Source organism: Notolepis coatsorum, assembly GCF_963971535.1.
Source record: "Notolepis coatsorum genome assembly, chromosome: 4".
Lineage (NCBI taxonomy): Eukaryota > Metazoa > Chordata > Actinopteri > Aulopiformes > Paralepididae > Notolepis > Notolepis coatsorum.
The window spans coordinates 93,113,511-93,134,515 of NC_140168.1; the positions used below are offsets into that span (position 1 = coordinate 93,113,511).

General features: G+C 46.1%; 1 protein-coding gene across 1 annotated transcript in view; it reads right to left on the reverse strand.

Annotated features, from left to right (window-relative positions):
* Positions 1-21,005, reverse strand: part of ctnnal1 (catenin (cadherin-associated protein), alpha-like 1) — a 310,492-nt gene that overhangs the window by 10,341 nt on the left and 279,146 nt on the right. The window contains exons 12-16 of the mRNA XM_084312032.1: positions 16,082-16,132; positions 13,647-13,801; positions 12,433-12,481; positions 10,913-10,969; positions 9,400-9,519 (exon numbers count right to left, since the gene is read on the reverse strand). Of these exons, the coding sequence (XP_084168158.1) occupies positions 9,400-9,519; positions 10,913-10,969; positions 12,433-12,481; positions 13,647-13,801; positions 16,082-16,132 (432 nt within the window). The remainder of the gene's footprint in view (positions 1-9,399; positions 9,520-10,912; positions 10,970-12,432; positions 12,482-13,646; positions 13,802-16,081; positions 16,133-21,005) is intronic.

Genomic DNA, 21,005 nt, shown 5'->3' on the forward strand with positions numbered 1-21,005 from the left:
AATCCAGTCGATGATCACAGTAACGCCAACAATCACAAACACACACATCCTGTACATTTACATTTACATTCAGTCATTTAGAAAAGGACAATTGAGGTCACCGTCATTTTCAATGTCGTCGAGAAACAACTCTATCTATATAGCACCCTTCACACATGGACCGCAGCCCAAAATGAACATGGCCATAAAATCAGCATACAGTCGACAGAATAAAAACAATGTATAAAAGAATAGGTATAAAAGACAATAAAAGTAGTGCAACGTAGAACGTGCAGACATAAGAATAGGCATACAATAAATACAGTGTCGCTCGAAGGCATGTGAACCCCCCCCCCCAAACATCAATCCCCACCACATCCCCATCCAAGACACACCACCCCCTGATGAAGCACGTCACGACCGAAGGAAAACACAAACAGCCCGCACACCACTCACATACAGTACGTGCAGATACAAACACACACAACCCCCGTCCACACTCATCCTGCTGATGGCCTTTCTGTTCCACAATCAGTAGTTTTAGTTTTAGTTTTAGTTTAGTTTTAGCTAGTAAAGATGAGAAGCTCATTCAGTCACAGACTCATACACCCCCCCCCCCCCCCCCCCCCCCCCCCCGACACTCAACCTCGGCCAGTCCTTCATACCAGCGGCCATCAGGCTCCACAACGGTGGGCAGGGACCGCTGCCAGACATTCAACTACTAGGAACTACTAGTTTTCAAGTTTTCAAGTTTGTTTTTTATTTGTCACATAATTATAAGGTACATGTACTTTACAGTGAAATGTTTGGTTCTGTATGAGCCCCTGAGAATGTGCTTCATACAGTAAAAAAGTAAGTAAAAGAGGAATAACACTATACAATATACAATCAAAGTACAATGAGTAAAAATGCAGACAATGAGGTACAAAAACTCTAAGGTACAAGTCAGTGTGTCTGACTCCCACCTAAACGGACAACGTATAACGTATGAAGTACATCAAGTATATGCATATGAAGTAATGCATACTGCACCTGTGTATACTGTATACTTACTCATAGTATATATTATAGATTATAGTGTCTATTGTAACTATATTTATTGTAATGCAAATATAACTGAGGGCATCTGCACCTTGATTCACATGCCTACTTGCTCGTATGCGTATACTCTTACAATATTGTTATATTGTTTACACTGTCTATTTTATTTGTACTTTTCTACTATTCTATAATTGTATGACCTGTATCATGTCTTCTACTATCACCATGTACCTGTACCTCCCCCTCCCCCACGCTGCTATGATGCCTGAATTTCCCCAAGGGGATCAATAAAGGAATATCTTATCTTACCTTTCACTACCGTCTGTAGTGTGGTAGTGAAAGGTTAACCATCTGTAGTGTGGTAGTGAAAGGGTTAACCGTCTGTAGTGTGGTAGTGAAAGGTTAACCATCTGTAGTGTGGTAGTGTGTTAACAGAACTCGCTTTAGGGCGTCAATAACGTGGTCAAGAGACATGGATTCTATCTTGTGCCTGAACTGGCTTGGCTTCTTTTATTCACACATGAGCAATAGTTATACAACACTCTACTCTCTTTGAGAGCCGTTGGAGGAGAGAAAGAAAGGGGTGGGGACCTTCCCTTTTATAGTCGCCCCTAAGGTAGAATACCTGGGTAGCTACGCCCAGAGCGCCCTCCATTGGAGACAGATATATATATGCACCAATGGCAATCTCTGGTGGAGACAATGATCTACACAGGTAAACAGCTACAAGTGTAAACAGTCATATGTACAGTTGACAGTCACTAACAGCCCCATACAGAGTCTCTTATCTCAACATAGTGAAAGGTTAACCTTCTGTAGTGTGGTAGTGAAACGGTTAATCTGTGACGTGTTTAGTCGCGCTCCTTTGTGTCACGTGAGCTCTATTGATGTTCATGATTAATATATATATATTTCTTTATCCACTTTTTCTCCTCTTTTCGATTTTTTTCTCCCATCCCCATTCCGCGGTGCCAATTCTTCCCTCCCCTGTCTTGAACGTTGGTTGCATATGCCCCCCACTGGCCGGTTGTAGGGAGGATAGAAGCCTTACATCACGTGTCCCCTCCGATACACGAGAGGCAGCCTGTCACATCTTTTCACCTGCCAGCGTGGACTCTCATTGGCCAGGTGTAACGTGTGGGAGGCTCACACTACCCCAGCCATTTCCTGTCTCTGCTGTGCAGGCGTCCCAACCGACCTGTAGGAGTCGCTGTTCACACATCCAGATTACCACCCATCGACTTCCACCCGCTGACTCTGCCAATTGAGTTAGTATGACGGCCGGCCCAAGTCAGAGGCAACGCCGACAGCCGGAGTCGAACCCGGTGTCTCTTGCGTTGGTGACGAGCGCAATGTCCGCTGCGCCACCCAGCCGCCCATGATTAATAATTATTAAGACTAGTTGTTGGATTTGGGTTCCCGATGACCTGATCCATCAGAGAAGATTCAGTGACTCGGAGATACTAAACAGACACACACACACACGCATACACACACACACACACACACACACACACACGTGCGCATACACACACACACGCATACACACACACACACTCACATGCGCACACACACAGGACAATAAGTGACTCAGAGATACTAAACAGACACGCATGTGCACACACGCATACACACACACACGTGCGCATACACACACACACACGCATACACACACACACTCACATGCGCACACACACAAGGCAATCAATGACTCAAAGATACTAAACAGACACACACACACACACACACACACACACAGGACAATCAGTGACTCAGAGATATTACTAAAATGGTAACGCACACACACACGCACACACTTGTACATGCACACACGCACTAATTCATCTTCATACTCGCACCTAGACACACGCATCTGTTTGCATACACATGCGCGCACACACACATACTTTCACCCCCCCCCCCCCCCCTCTACTCCTCCCGTTTATTCTTTTTTTGTACATAGGCTGTGCATGTGTTTATTTGTTTATGTGTATGATTCTTAACTGTGCTTTTATTTTATTATTATTATTATATCTATCTATCTATCTATCTATCTATCTATCTATCTATCTATCTATCTATCTATCTATCTATCTATCTATCTATCTATCTATCTATCTATATATATATATATATATATATATATATATATATAATATATATATAATATATATATATATATATATTAGGGCTGTCAGTTTATCGCGTTAATTAGATTAATTAATTACACAGCAAATTATCGCGTTATGAAAATTGACGCAAAATTAATTACAGCCGACCTATATTTACTTTAGACAAGTGGCAAATCGGTGCGCTTTTATTTTGAAATCCACGCTTGAGTTGGGCGTATTAAACTTGGCCCATTGAATGACCCGTAGCCTACTTGATCGTCACTTCACACATGCGTCGTCTATCAAACAAAACAAACACACAAAGGAATTAGCTCAGCTGGAACAAGATGTCAGCATCACCCGAGGCGATACTCCTGGGACCTATGAACGGCAAGTTCAATTTCAAAAAGAATATAGATGGGACAGTAAACAAGACCATTGTAATATGTAGCTTATGTCAAAAAGAATTTGCGTATTACAAAGTGCACATGCTCTAGTCTAACGTATCACATGAACGCTAAACATGTCCAGGCAAGTTGTTCGAGCAGCTCCAGTGTAGCTAACGTTAGCTCCAGAGCAACTCGCACGCTTCGTCAAACCACTCTTGGAGAATTACCGTTAGGCAAACGGTTGAGTAAATCCACCACAGACAAACTAACCAACAGCGTCGCGAAGTGGATAGCAAAATATTGTAGGCCAATAGCTATAGTGGAAGATAAGGGTTTAGCGGAGTCATTTCGAATAGCGTCGTCTGACCCAAATTACAAGCTACCCTCGAGAGCTACAGTGATGAAAAGGATCCACAACATGTATGACACAGAGAGGGAGGCGAGGGAAGAAGTGTTGGCACGGGCTGGCCCAATGGCCCTAACGGGTGATCACTGGACGTCGGTGGGCAATCATAATTATTTGGGTGTCACAGTGCACTTGATCGATACTGAGTGGAAACTGCAATCATTTGCATTAACGGTGACCAAAACTGTGGGCCGCCATTTCGCCGATGCGTGTGCTGAACAGTTCAACACCGTAATAGAGGAGTGGAATATAAAGATAAAGTCACATCTATTGGGACTGATTCCGCCCGTAATATGATAGCAGCAGCGCGCTATATGCCGTTCCAGCACATGCCATGTGCTGCACACGTGCTGCAAAGAACCATCACAGTCTCCCTTGAGGACAGAAGCCTTGACACCACCCTGGCAAAGTGCCGCAAGATTGTAGGCCACTTCAAGCACAGCCCTGCCAGTACAGAAGAACTGCAGCAGCAGCAGACTGCCCTCGGACAAGCAAAAGAGCCCATGATACAAGATGTATCCACAAGGTGAGACTGTTTAACTACCTGTTGTATGCTTAGGGTAAATTTAGTGTGTGTGTGTGTTTATTTCTTTGTATTCTGTACAATTGCATCATGCTGCATTAACAACCCCCAGTGGGACTAATAGTTATTTTATTGAATTGGAAGGTGGAATTCGACACTGGCCATGATCTCACGGTACCTGAGGAACCAGGAGGCTGTGACTGCCACTTTGGCCCAACAGAACCACAAGCTGTCCATGCTGACCCCCACAGAGTGTGACAAACTGAAGAAGCAACTGAAGAAGCTGGAGCTTGTACTTGAGCCCTGCAGGTAAGTGTCTCTCCCTCTCTCTCTCCCCCCATACACCCCCCTCCTCTCTCTCTCTCCCCCATACACACACCTCACACCCCACTCTCTCTCTCCCATACACACACCTCACCCCCCAATCTCCCCCATACACACACCTATCTCTCTCCCATACACACACCTCACCCCCCCCTCTCTCCCCCATACACACACCTATCTCTCCCATACACACACCTCACCCCCCCTCTCTCCCCCATACACACACCTATCTCTCTCCCATACACACACCTCACCCCCCCCCTCTCTCCCCCATACACACACCTATCTCTCCCATACACACACCTCACCCCCCCCTCTCTCCCCCATACACACACATATCTCTCTCCCATACACACACCTCACCCCCCCCCTCTCTCCCCCATACACACACCTCACCCCTCTCTCTCCCATACACACACCTCACCCCCCCCCCTCTCTCCCCCATACACACACCTATCTCTCTCCCATACACACACCTCACCCCCCCTCTCTCCCCCATACACACACCTATCTCCCTCTCATACACACACCTTCACCTCTTTCTCTCTCGCTCTCTTGTTTCACTGCAGGTATGTGACTGAGCTCCTTGGAGGGGAAACCTACGTCTCATGCTCTGTGGTGCTCCCCGCACTCTGCCACCTAAACCGCATCATGGACCTCAACGAGGAGGATCCGGGCTACATGGTAAAGTTCAAGGCCAGCTTCACGAAGGACCTGGACGCACGCAAAGCGACCCTCAACAACAGATGGCTGAAGCTGGCTACAGCCCTCGACCCGCGATTCAAGGACTTGAAGAGCGTACCAAAGGACGAGAGGGATGAGGTGTGTGTGTGAATGAGAAGACCAGTGTTAAGTCCTTAGGCTGTCATGAAAAGTCCTATGCAACTAATTAATTGTCCCTCTTATTAGGTGTGGACCTGGCTTAAAGAGATGCTGCCAGGACCAGAAGCACAGAAGCAGACAAAGCTGCTCCACAAGCCACAGAGGACGAGCCACCAGCGAAGAGGACCCTCCTCCTGCTGTCTTCAGACTCTGATTCAGATGAAGTCAGGGTACTGTCAGGACAATTAGACCTCTACAAAGCTGAGCCCAGCATCGGAATGAATGACTGTCCACTGGAGTGGTGGGCAGCTCACGCAAAAGCCTATGGACAGCTGTCTCCTCTTGCTCGCAAATATCTGGCTACTCCTGCTACCTCTGTGCCATGTGAGAGGCTATTTTCACTTGCAGGTCACATAGTCCAAAAGAAGAGGGCAGCCTTACTCTCAGACAATGTAAACAAGCTTGTTTGTCTTAGCAATTGGCTCAAGGAATAGATTTGTCATGCATACAGTAGACCCTGCACTAGACCCTGCACTAGACCCTGCAGTCATGCCCCAGACCCTGTAGTAGACCCTGTAGTCATGCCCCCAGAAACTGTAGTAGACCCTGTAGTCATGCCCCCAGACACTGTAGTAGACCCTGTAGTCATGCCCCCAGACACTGTAGTAGACCCTGTAGTCATGCCCCCAGACACTGTAGTAGACCATGCCCCCAGACACTGTACTAGACCCTGTAGTCATGCCCCCAGACACTGTACTAGACCCTGTAGTCATGCCCCCAGACCCTGTAGTCATGCCCCCAGACACTGTAGTAGACCATGCCCCCAGACACTGTACTAGACCCTGTAGTCATGCCCCCAGACACTGTAGTAGACCCTGTAGTCATGCCCCCAGACACTGTAGTAGACCATGCCCCCAGACACTGTACTAGACCCTGTAGTCATGCCCCCAGACCCTGTAGTCATGCCCCCAGACACTGTAGTAGACCATGCCCCCAGACACTGTACTAGACCCTGTAGTCATGCCCCCAGACACTGTAGTAGACACTGTAGTCATGCCCCCAGACACTGTAGTAGACACTGTAGTCATGCCCCCAGACACTGTAGTAGACACTGTAGTCATGCCCCCAGACACTGTAGTAGACCCTGTAGTCATGCCCCCAGACACTGTACTAGACCCTGTAGTCATGCCCCCAGACACTGTACTAGACCCTGTAGTCATGCCCCCAGACACTGTACTAGACCCTGTAGTCATGCCCCCAGACACTGTACTAGACCCTGTAGTCATGCCCCCAGACACTGTACTAGACCCTGTAGTCATGCCCCCAGACACTGTAGTAGACCCTGTAGTCATGCCCCCAGACACTGTACTAGACCCTGTAGTCATGCCCCCAGACACTGTAGTAGACACTGTACTAGACCCTGTAGTCATGCCCCCAGACACTGTAGTAGACACTGTACTAGACCCTGTAGTCATGCCCCCAGACACTGTAGTAGACACTGTACTAGACCCTGTAGTCATGCCCCCAGACACTGTAGTAGACACTGTACTAGACCCTGTAGTCATGCCCCTAGACCCTGTAGTCATGCCCCCAGACACTGTACTAGACCCTGTAGTCATGCCCCCAGACACTGTACTAGACCCTGTAGTCATGCCCCCAGACACTGTAGTAGACCCTGTAGTCATGCCCCCAGACACTGTAGTAGACACTGTACTAGACCCTGTAGTCAGTATATTAATATTTGAATAGTCATATTTGGCACTATATCGTCGAGTTGGACGTAGTCTATTAAGCTAATAATAGTCTGTTAATATATAGTGCTTCGTGCGGTGAGAATACTACCGTAGTCAGTACCCCATCGTTTCGGGCAGAGAACTGGCTGCTTATCCAGGGTGGTTGACCCCACGTGAAGCTGCACCCGAGGAGCCCCAGAGCCGACGAGCGAGTGGACCTGTATACCGGATTATTCTGCCGACGACAGCCCGCCTTCCCAGGCACGGATTATGCTTTGTATACTTTGATTATTCCATGGATAAAGACCCCCGACACTGTAGTCATGCCCCCAGACACTGTAGTAGACACTGTACTAGACCCTGTAGTCATGCCCCCAGACACTGTAGTAGACACTGTACTAGACCCTGTAGTCATGCCCCCAGACACTGTAGTAGACACTGTACTAGACCCTGTAGTCATGCCCCCAGACACTAGCTTGCTGTGGGCTGTTTTGATTTTTGAGGATACTGTAGCTTAGTGTAAACTGTTATTGGCTGTATCAGCAACAAATGTTACCTTATTGAGAGGTATGTTTTCATTCATTTTATTTTATTCAATTTAATAAAATTGATTTCTAAAGCATTCTTCACTTGCAGGTCACATAGTCCAAAAGAAGAGGGCAGCCTTACACACAGACAATGTAAACAAGCTGAAGCTTGTTTGTCTTAGCAATTGGCTCAAGGAATAGATGTCATGCATACAGTAGACCCTGTAGTAAACCCTGCACTAGACCCTGATTTTTGAGGATACTGTAGCTTAGTGTAAACTGTTATTGGCTGTATCGGCAACAAATGTTACCTTATTGAGAGGTATGTTTTCATTCATTTTATTTATTTATTTATTCAATTTAATAGAATTGATTTCTAAAGCATTCTTCACTTGCAGGTCACATAGTCCAAAAGAAGAGGGCAGCCTTACACTCAGACAATGTAAACAAGCTGAGGAATAGATGTCATGCATACAGTAGACCCTGTAGTAGACCCTGCACTAGATCCTGCAGTAGACCCTGCAGTAGACCCTGATTTGAGGATACTGTAGCTTAGTGTAAACTGTTAGCTGTATCAGCAACAAATGTTACCTTATTGAGAGGTATGTTTTCATTTTATTTATTTTATTTATTTAATAAAATTGATTTCTAAAGCATTCTTCTTGGTGTATTTAATTGATCAGTCACCTGCTACAATAATGTAATGTCCTTGAATTTTAAATATTTATATGAATATGAAATATAAATATGCGATTAAAATGCGATTAATTAGATTAATTAATTTAATTAATTTAATCGCCTGACAGCACTAATATATATATATATATATATATATATATATTAGGGATGCTCGATATTGGCTTTTTTACCGATACCGATATTCCGATATTGTCCAACTCTTAATTTCCGATACCGATATCAACCGATATCAACCGATACCGATATATGCAGGGTTTCCCCGTCCAAAAAACTGAATAATTTCAGGTAACTAATAATTTCACTGGATATATATATATAACAAATATTGTTATTGTTTTTTTTTGTTTTTAAACCGATACCGATATTTTCCGATATCACATTTTACTGCCGATATCGGCCGATAATATCGGTCGGCCGATAATATCGGACATCCCTAATATATATATATATATATATATATATATATATATATATATTTTTTTGTATTCCTGTTGGGGCCTCTTGGACCAGATCGACATTGTAAATAATAAACCTGTTCTTAATGTTTTATCTGGCTAAATAAAGGTAAAATTAAAAATTAAAACACACACACACACAGGACAATCAGTGACTCCGAGATATTACTAAAATGGTAAACACACACACACACACACACACACACACACACACACACACACACACACACACACACACACACACACACACACACACACACACACACACACACACACACACACACACACACACACACACACACACACACACACACACACACACACACACACACACACACACACACACACACACACACACACACACACACACACGCGCCAGGGTATGGGTACCTTCTGGAAGGTGGCAGTCTTGCCCTGTACTGGAGTTTTGACGCCCGGCTGTAGCTGTTGACATAACACCACCAGCTTCTCCATCTCCACCACGACCAGCGCCTTCTCCTCATCCACCAGCTGCATTAGAGACACACCGTACCGGAGGGGGATATAATACTAATAATAATCATTTGCATAGCACCTTTAATACAAAAATTGCAGCTCAAGGTGCTTCATCAGCAGTAAAGAAGACATAAAACATATAAAACAAGCATACAAAAAGATAGCAGCAAGGTACTGTAAGGCAAATCACAGTTTTTCACATTAGGGTCTAAAACATTCGACATATATGTCATGTTAGGTTGACCGTACTGGAGAGATATGTCATGTTAGGTTGACCATACTGGAGAGATATGTCATGTTAGGTTGACCGTACTGGAGAGATATGTCATGTTAGGTTGACCATACTGGAGAGATATGTCATGTTAGGTTGACCGTACTGGAGAGATAGATCATGTTAGGTTGACCGTACTGGAGAGATATGTCATGTTAGGTTGACCGTACTGGAGAGATATGTCATGTTAGGTTGACCATACTGGAGAGATATGTCATGTTAGGTTGACCATACTGGAGAGATATGTCATGTTAGGTTGACCGTACTGGAGAGATATGTCATGTTAGGTTGACCATACTGGAGAGATATGTCATGTTAGGTTGACCGTACTGGAGAGATATGTCATGTTAGGTTGACCGTACTGGAGAGATATGTCATGTTAGGTTGACCGTACTGGAGAGATATGTCATGTTAGGTTGACCATACTGGAGAGATATGTCATGTTAGGTTGACCGTACTGGAGAGATATGTCATGTTAGGTTGACCGTACTGGATGACCGTCTCTCTCACACACACTCTCTTACTCTCTCTCTCTCTCTCTTACTCTCCCTCTCACACACACTCTCTCCCTCTCTCACACTCTCTCTCTTACTCTCTCTCACACACACTCTCTTACTCTCTCTCTCTCTTACTCTCCCTCTCACACACACTCTCTTACTCTCTCACACTCTCTCTCTTACTCTCTCTCACACACACTCTCTTACTTTCTCTCTCTCTCTTACTCTCCCTCTCACACACACTCTCTTACTCTCTCACTCTCTCTCTTACTCTCTCTCACACACACTCTCTTACTCTCTCTCACACTCTCCCTCTCTCACACTCTCTCTCTCTTACTCTCTCTCTCTTACTCTCTCTCACACTCTCTCTTACTCTCCCTCTCTCACACTCTCTCTCTTACTCTCCCTCTCTCTCACACTCTCTCTCTTACTCTCCCTCTCTCACACTCTCTCTCTTACTCTCCCTCTCTCTCACACTCTCTCTCTTACTCTCCCTCTCTCACACTCTCTCTCTCTTACTCTCCCGCTCTCTCACACTCTCTCTCACTCTCTCTCATTCTCTCTCTCTCTCTCTTTATCTCATCTATAACATACTGTAGAATCTACAGTGTAGATGATGAAGAGTCTGTGAGGTCTTTACCTGACTGGAGAACGTGTGAAGAGACGAGCACAGCTGGAGTCCCTCCTCAGAGAGCACCTGGGGGGGGGGGGAGAGAGAGTGTGAGGGAGAGTAAGAGAGAGAGTGTGATGGAGAGTAACAGAAACAGCAGAGAGAAGATACACACAAGACATCCCTGATTCATCTTGATGAAATGAGACGGCAAGAGAAGAGTATGGTTGGAGGGGTGAGTTTCAAGACTATTTTCTGTTATTTATTGGTGCAATTGTTATTATAATAATAACTTCCTATTCAACGGAGCAGAAATACATTTCAGATCTCGAGAAAAACCAAAAGGATCAGTTATGTTAATTTTGAGAACTGAGAAACCAGTCGAATGAACCTCTGGCAGCGGTGTAATGCACTAGACTACCACCAGGGGGCCCGTTCTGTCTCTGTGGTGTAATGCACTAGACCACCAGGGAGGCGCGTTCTGTCGCTGTGAAAAATAATGAACGGGATTGGAAAGATATACATTATTATAGGTCTGTGCTGAACAGAGGATGGGAAGCGTGAAGCCTTAGGCTACCTTTAACATTAATGTATTAAAGCAAATCAAATAAAAAATGTTTAATGTCACAGATGATGTGGAATAATAAGAGAGAGAGAGACAAATAGAGAGACATAGAGAGAGAGACAGAGAGAGAGAGAGAAAGAGAGAGAGTGAGACAAATAGAGATATAGAGAGACAGAGAGAGAGACAGAGAGAGAAACACAGAGAGATAGCGAGAGAGAGACAGAGAGAGAAAGATAGAGAGAGAGACAGACAGAGATAGAGAGATAGAGAGAGATACAGAGCGAGAGAGAGAGACACATAGAGAGAGAGAGATAGAGAGACAGATATAGAGAGATGGAGAGAGAGAGACAGATGGCGAGAGAGACAGAGAGAGACACAGATAGAGATAGAGAGACAGAGAGAGACACATAGAGATAGAGACAGAGAGAGAACGAGAGACAGAGAGAGAGAGACAGAGAGAAACACCACATAGACAGAGAGAGACAGAGAGATAGAAAGAGAGAGAAAGATAGAGAGAGAGACAGACAGAGATAGAGAGATAGAGAGACAGAGAGAGATACAGAGCGAGAGAGAGAGACACATAGAGAGAGAGAGATAGAGAGACAGATATAGAGAGACGGAGAGAGAGAGAGACAGATGGCGAGAGAGACAGAGAGAGACACAGATAGAGATAGAGAGACAGAGAGAGACACAGAGATAGAGAGACAGAGAGAGAACGAGAGACAGAGAGAGAGAGAGAGAGAGAGAGAGAGAGAGAGAGAGAGAGAGAGAGAGACAGAGAGAAACACCACATAGAGAGAGAGAGAGACAGAGAGAGATACGAGAGAGAGACACAGAGACAGATGGAGAGAGACAGAGAGAGACACATAGAGAGAGAGAGACAGAGAGAAAGAGAGAGACAAAGAGAGAGAGACAGAGAGACACATAGAGATAGAGAGACAGAGAGAGAAAGAGAGAGAGAGAGAGAGGAGGAGGGGGGTCATACCTCAGCCTGGTGAAACAGATCCAGCGTTGTCTTCAGAAGCCCCTCCCCCCTGCAGAATCAATACGGGAGACAGACGGAATGAGACCCAGGGTAAATGGATGCAAAAAGATGGAAAAATACCAGGGGTAACAATGGAAGGCTGAATGTACCGGAATGATTAATGTCGGCGTCAACATGACAAAGCCCCAGCTCCGCCTAGCGAACTTCAACCTGACAGCCGTAGGAGTCCAGTCCTTTTTAAAGCATTGATACGAGTTCAGATATCAGATCATACTATTCAATATTCAATAGCATTTTGTGAGAATTAATCACTTTTAAGGTAAGACGTCAGCGTATCTGAACGTGTACCTAAAGAAACCCACCTTGTTGATGCTCAGAACAGGGAAATGCCGTGATATACAGAGGCTCTACACCGGACCAGGGCCTGGCACAGACGTGTGGAGGGGCTATTGCTCTAAACTGGAAAAAGGCCCCCCCCCCCCCCCTTCCTTTACATAAAAGTATATAAATATAGCCCTCAAGAGGGCACTTTAGTGTGACATTTATTAACCATGGGGGGCACATGGTCACGTTTAGACCAATGGAAGGGCATCAATGGGGCATGTCCCTCTCGTTTTCACCACTCAAATGGGCACTTTAGCGTGATGTTTTTCAACCGTGGGGCACCAGGGGGGGTGGGGGGGGGGGGGGGGGGTGTGGCAGTGTCGCTGCGCCTTCTTGCCCCTCCTTGTATTTGCAGCTTGTAAATTTTTTATGTAAAAAAAAACCCTGAAAAAAAGGCTCTCCCGAGGGGCAACTCAGCCAATCAGAGTAAACGTGCATAGACAATTTGGAGGGCAGGGGGGGGGGGGGGGGGGTGTGCAGGGGGGTGCGTGCGGGGTACTTTCAAAATAGACAAGGTCTATTTTTTTGTGGATAGTAGTATACATTTCCCTCTTCTTATTTATTGTGGATAGTAGTATACATTTCCATCTTCATATTTATGAAAAACGTAAATAAAAAAGCGCACTTGGTGTGTGTGTGTGTGTGTCCGTGTGTGTGTGTCCGTGTGTGTCCGTGTGTGTGGTGTGTGTGTGTCCGCGTGTGTGTCCGTGTGTGTGTGTGTCCGTGTGTGTGTGTGTCCGTGTGTGTCTGTGTGTGTGTGTGTGTCTGTGTGTGTGTGTGTCCGTGTGTGTGTGTGTCTGTGTGTGTGTGTCTGTGTGTGTAGGGGCTACCTGGTGAACAGGTACATGGAGTACGCCATGCTGGCCAGACTCTGGCTCTGCCTGATGATGTCATGCTCTTGCTCCTCCCACTTGTCCACCTCAGTGTCCACATCAGAGGAGAGCAGCCGTAGCTCCAGACCCAGCTTGGCCACGGCGCTCTGCTCCTGGACACACACACACACACACACACATGCACACACACACACACACACACACACACACACACACATGCAAACACACACACACACACATGCAAACACACACACACACACACACATATACACACACACGCACACACACACACACACACAATGCATGAGAACATACACTCACACACACAGTGCATTTACCATTCAAAAACCTTCAATAACTATTAACACATTGTGCGCCAAGAACGGCGTAAATCGTTATTGCCCGCCATGCGTTGAACGCCAACAGCGGCGTATCACGTGTTTGGGATCAATATTTCATTTTTTCGCCATGGCATTCATAATTCATCCAGCCTCCCTCCGGACTGCAGCGGCACCCTGTCTGATATTGCAACGCCTCTATACCGCCGCCTGGTGGATGGTCGGGCGAGTTACACTCACGCCAAACCGGAAGTGGCGATCGGTGCATCGAGGAAATTCCTCCGCCAGAGATATATTGTGGCGTGGATCAATATACACACTCGAGTGCATTTGGATCGCTTTCGAAACGCAATAATCGATATGATTTCGGCGTTTATTGCGTCATACAAACGGGAAATGGATCTAGCAGATTGACGTCAAATAATTGGAATATTTCTCCTCCAGTCTCATCGGCGAACGGTAAGAGGAATATAACTTTATTTTCAGCCCGATTATTTATTCATTTCACGGCAATCCATCTGATCAAGATATCAACCCATACTAAATAAAGCCGTTACTGACGATCAAGGAATTATAAACGACCCCCCCCCCCCCTTTCCTTCACGCATGATGAAGCATAATGTATACCGATCATATACATTTGAATTTTTTAATATAGCGTGTATAGGAAAGAAACGCCAATCGATAATCTATCATATGCTTCAGGGCCTATAACTAGCGTTTTTGGAATTACAGCAGAAAAGCTTAAAGACATACTTATATTCTCGACGGTATTAACACAACAATGTATGAATGAAAAAATATAACGTTCCCACATCTGGAACGATAGATAATCGATAATCGATGGGCCATAGTAATGCAGATATAGCTATAATATTTAAAAAGTTATAGCCCTGCAAAGAAGGTAAACATCTCCATAGGCTTACAGCGGTGGCAGAGAGGGCATAATGATGGGCACAATGCATGGTGCCCAATGTGTTAAACCAAAAGATATGGCAGTGGGTGTGAATATGTAGAAAATATTAGATTTGTTCTTTTGAACTTCACCTTTAAATGCAGACTCTGTTATCTAAAGGTAAACAAAAGGGTAGGCTCTAAGGATTTACATTTACGTGTATAAACACACTGAGGTAAATCAGATCGGCATTGACGGTCATAATGAATTCTTCTGACGGTTTCAAGAAGCCCATTCTCCTTCAACCTGTAAACGCTAAACTTATACGACCAAGCGGAGGGATTTAAAACCTCGACATTAAAACCTTAAGACGTCTGTGATCAGTCAGGGGTGTAAAAAGTACCCAGAAATTATACTTAAGTGAAAGTATGGGTACCATCTCAAAATCTTACTCAAGTAAAAGTCAGAGTATCTGGCTAAAAACACACTTGAGTAAAAGTAAAAAAGTTTCTACTTTTAAATGTATTTATTTAAGTACTAAAAAGTAAAAGTAAACATTCCGGGGCAATGAAATGTTCCATTTCGGCCTCTTCATCACTCGTACTATCGTTTTTGGCCATCTTCTGTAGCTTGTCACTCTGACTGTCTATTCTTCTGATAGCAGGTGTTTAATCAAAGATCCCCGCTTTCTAGTCTTGCACAAGGACCAATCAGCATGGGTATGGGCGGGTTCATTTTCCATTGATGGGGATGCTTTTTTTCTTCTGAAATTTAATTGAGTAAAAGTACAAGTATACAAACCTAATAATACTTGAGTAAAGTACAAATCCCCAAAAACAGTACTTAAGTATTGTAACAAAGTACAATTACTCAAGTACTTTACACCCCTGTCAGTCACAACTCGGCAGTAGATGGGGGAGGAAAATATAACCGGTCGGACAACAGTTTCATAACCTCAGCAGATTTTTTTTTTACCAGCTTCCTCCGGTAACACGTACGTCCCGTTCTTTTGAGAAAAAAAGTGCTAACCGGCACAAAAATGCAAATCCATTACGATAAATATACCATCAGTTCTCTCCGACGCCGGTGACAAGCCACTTCCCGGATGATGAATATACGGCTGTCGGAGTCAGGAACAGCTAGTGACGTGATGTAGTGTGTTAATAAATGCCAAAGGGAGTTTAGAGAGCGCACTGTACCTCGGCGTCGAGCTTGAGGGCCGCGCCCGTCTTCAGGTTCGCAGAGTGTTTCTGCGGGGGTGGGGGGAGGGGGGAGGGGGGGGGGGGATTAAGGGAAAGGGATGTAATATTCATTGAACGTTGAACAAAATAGCCGAAGCTAATAACTTACTCAGTCAAAAGAAACCTGGTTGATAAGATTTAATAACTCAAAGTATCAATAGAAAATAGTACGAGTTAGGCTGGATGACTCTCAACGAGGTGCTTAGCTATGACACCACCGGTAGAGAGACCCCCCCCCCACCCACCGGATCTTGAAAGGTCTTTATACAGTACATACAAAACTGGAAGGGGTGGGGGTCACAGGAATACACGACTTATAGGGGTGTCGTGACATTTTGGGGACATAATGTGGGGAAGGGGGGTGCTGAGGGATGGGGGGAGGGAGGAAAGATGGGTAGAGGGAGCTCATCAAAGGGATGGGGGGGGAGGGTGTCGTAACTCCCACAACACACAGCGGCTGCTTTGCTCTTACGTCATGCTCGGGTTAGGATTCCTTTCCACCCTGTTCCCACATTGGAACGGGGCAGAAAAAGGAATCCCAACCCGAGCATGACATTATGAGCATAATGGCCGTCCATGTGAATAATGGTCAAGTAGACGTTGAATATGGAGAGAACAGTGTTTTTCTACTGGATCGCCGGGTCCTCTTAGAGGTGGGCCACTGATAACTGTGACAATGTCGTCACAGACAGTGTAGTAGGGGCCCTCATTCATCAACGTGACGTAGAAAATGTTCTATTTCCATACTTAAGCACAGAATTTAGAATATGTGCACGCACAAAAAAAACAGGATTCATCACACGTGCGTACACAGGTCCTACGCACACCTGTCTTGATAAATATGACTTTGATCATACGTTTGAGCTCGTGCACTGTTTTAAGTATTTGCATACCAGAATCGCCCCGATTAACCATATACGGTAATGGAATACCCCCATGAAATGTGGAAAAATGGACTAAGCCGAGGGAAGCGTGTTATGTGACAGGCTGACAGACGTGTACACGTACGGTGATGTCGGATATGATATCTATTAACCATTGCTGCCTGGGCAGCGCAAACACTAATAAAGACCGTGCTGGAATATGACTGCCTTTTCCCGTTTTGTTTGATTAATACCCAGGGATTAAAGTTCTCCTCAATTTTATTCCAAATCGCGACGGATTTTCCGTCAATTTTCTACCTGCTGCATATGATTTCTAGAGGCATACAATCTATTTTGATGTCAGTATTGGGTAGCCTATATAAACAATAATACGAGAGCATATACAAGAACAATGAATCTCACTGCCATGTATGATGTAGCCTGCCTTTCAATACATGAACTTGAATTCCATCATGTTTGTGTGCGGGACTCACAAGGCTGTTGTCACAATGGGTGGTACTGGTACAGTAATAACAGTCTACACAATATCACGATGGACCATGCCATGTAGCCTATGTTCTATTATGACATGATCTGTGACGACAAATGTTCTAGAATGTTTGATTAAGATATCATACTCTGACAGCATGCCTATGATCAACAAAAACGCGAACTTGAATCCCATCATCATATTTACATAGTCTGTCCACTATCTTTATTACTTTGTTATCCCCCCCCCCATCTATGTAAAGCGACCTTGCATGGGTCTCTCTTGAAAGGCGCTATGTAAAATGAAGCTATTATTATTATTGTTGTTGTTATTATTATCATGTCATTATCATGTCATGTGTGCTGAGCTCAGTGAAGTTTCAACGGAGCGAGGTAATCTATTCTAATCAACAAATTGAAGTAGAAAGCATTCCGTTGTGGCCAATCTTATTTGGAAACATGACACAAAATAATAGTATGTCGCTTTTTATTTGAAACAATATTTAATGGCGTTTGGAGGTGGGTGTTCTGCTTCTGCCCCCCGTGCCAAACAAGCAAGCCAACCTCTTGTTCCCGCATGAGCCCGTTATAATTACACTACTGTCGCTATTTTACAATGAACTATAATGAATTACGGGTCATACAGAAGTTGAACACTCCAGTGTTGGAAGTAATGCACGGAAGCTTATTTCCGCGTTGAAACTAATGCAGAACTGAGGAGCGCTTATGCCGTAGTAACGATGTTCTACCACTGGGCGTCAGCTACGCATGCTCCGAGCTGTGCGTAAATATAAGCACGAAGTCAAGTTCAAGTTGAAATTGATGAATCCCACACTTTGCTTAGAAATGGTCGTACGCACAGGTTAAGCACATATCTGTGCATAAGTCACGTTGATGAATGAGGGCCCTGAGGACTGGTTTTCAGGACTCGTGACTCGACTTGGACTTGAGCACTGATGACTCAGACTTGGACTTGAGCATTAACTGTACAATTATTATTAATATTTTTTGTAATAGGCCCTAATCATTTGGCATAAGATATTGATGGCTAGTGCATTTGTTTGGCTATTGTGTCACAAAGTAAATAAACTCCCTTTGAAACGGTGGCCGCTGTGTCATTTATGTTTAACGTAGACCTTTTATTATTTGTACGTCAGCTCTTTGACTGCCAGAGTGGAGTGGACTCAGCCGTGGAGACGTTCAGTTGGGCCGACGTTGAGTTGAATGGGATCACCGTCTCCACGGTTATATATCGCATTTGCTTTCGCGTCCCGCTCTGAGCCTTACGAGATACCTCCTATCTCCTGGGATACCTAATGTATCTCCCACGAATAAAAACACATGCACCCCACCTGTATGGGGCCCCGCCCCTTATGGTGGCACAGCCCATATAACCATGACTCTGGTCATGACACACCCTTCCTCTATTTTCGTCCCAGCGTATTGGATGCGTGCACCATACGAGACTAGCGGAATGAAAAGATTAAGGAAGATTCGTAATGTTGAGGGCTTACCGGAGAGTTGTTTTTCCCTGGATTCTCCGGAGCTTGTTTCGGCGACACATGAGACCTGTGCTGGTGGTTCCTCGGCTGACGGCGACGGACCGAGGGGCAGCGTACAAGGTTTGGCTAACGGGTCGGCTTGTACAAAGGTGAGGTCTGTGTCAGTAGGCATCAATGTCGGTGTTGGTCGTGCTGTGGAGTATGTTTCGGCACCAGGGCCGGGGCGGCTTGGCGATCGTTCCACTGTAGTGGGCGATGTCCTGGCGATCCTGGAACATGCTGTTAACGCTAATGCTACTACTGCTTCTTCTGCTAACGCTGATGTTGACGCTGGAATGTCTAATAATCCCCGCCGCGGGATACCGCTTTTCCCTCCTCTTGCCAGCTTCATTGATGAAGGTCAGTCGGTGGTGGGTGTGGGGGGGTTCGCTGAGCTCTATTTACCTTTTTTGCGGGTGAAGGGGCTGACGAAGGGGTGCAGCCCGGGGGTATCTTGGCTAAGTAGCGAGGTAGCTTCTTTTTTGTGCCCAGGCGGGGATGAACGACGTTCCGCCCGGCCGTTGCTTGATAGCATGTCGGCTCGGAGGGTGGCAGTATGGACGAATGAGTGGTATACTGCTGCAGGATGGCATTTAGCGGCGGCCAGTGTTTTGGCTAAGCTGGCTACTTTCCTATCCAAGATGGCGTCGGGTTGTAGGTCTTTGGGTCCAACCGACACTATGAACGTGATTCATGTTTGTGGTGTTATAGAGATCTTGACTCAGTCGCAAGCTATAACTGCGGGGAGGATTCGGATGCTATCGACTTTGGTTGTTAGGCATGTTTGGTTGGAGCAGTCTCCTCTTGGGGTAGAGGATAGGTTTTCTCTCCTCACGACTCCTTTTTCCACAGATAGTCTTTTTGGGCGTTCTGTGGAGGCGCAGGCGGTTATTGATTCGGGTCCTACACCGCCTCACGCTGTGCAGCCAGGGGTGGGAGCACGGTCTCGTCAACGACTGTGGCGAGATCCTCGACAGGCGGCCATGTTTCCCCCGCCAGTGGTGCCCTGGTTGGAGAATCGACAGGGTATCTCGCAAGGCCGACAGTCTTGGCGGCCGAGGGATCGGCCATTTTGGGTGATTTCGGGTTTGGTAAACCAACCCGTCGTCATTTTGCCGCGAGCAGCCCGCTCCCCGTTCAGTCCTCTCTCTGGTATCCCCAGAAGCGGGGCTCTGAGTGTTCTCCTTTGGCTGCGGGCCGCGAACCTTCATTGAAGCGTATGTGGCCCCATTCTTCACTTCTCATGGAGACAGGGGCTGACACCCAGTTGATGGCTGAGCCTGGGTCTGTCCGTGAGAATGTTCCGTCGTCGCGTGGTTCCTACACCGCAGGTTGTGGGTGGGTGGAACCTGGTGTTACAGCTGCCACTAGCTCCAGTGGTCAGCAGGGGGACTCGGTGCCTCTTCTGTTGAATGCTCAGCAGGGGTTACCCCGGCTTCGCCCTCGCCAGGCGGGGTATCGCGCTGTTGCCTCCCACTCCCGTCAAACCGGCAGTGGTCTGCAAAGGAGAGGCAGGCGTGATTTGAGTGGTAGCAATATCACTGCAGGGCTTCGGCGTGTAGGAGCCCATGGGGTCCTCAGGCCTTGCGTGTCTGGCTGCGGAACGACTCCTCAGCGTGTAAGGAAGGCTGGAGGGGTGTTCAGGGGGTGAGTGTGTGTCCACAAGTTTGATGACCGCTCCTCCCGTATCAAACCGGCCCTTTCTGTCGGGGTCCCCCCTTGGGTGCTTTGCACGACGGGGGGGACCGGGCCAATTATCTGCTGTTCCTTGCGGCCCAGCGTCAGTTGACGGCGGGGGCGCTGTGGGATTATATTCACATATGGCGACGGGAATGCCCTTTGAATCGGTGGATGAGGAGAACGTTAGAGGCGGGGCTGGTTTTGCAGTTTGCGCGGCCCCATCCTCCGTTCTCAGGTTTGGTGCCGACCCTATTGTTAGGGTCGGGCGCAGTGACAGCCCTGGCCGACGAGATCCAATCTCTGTTGGCG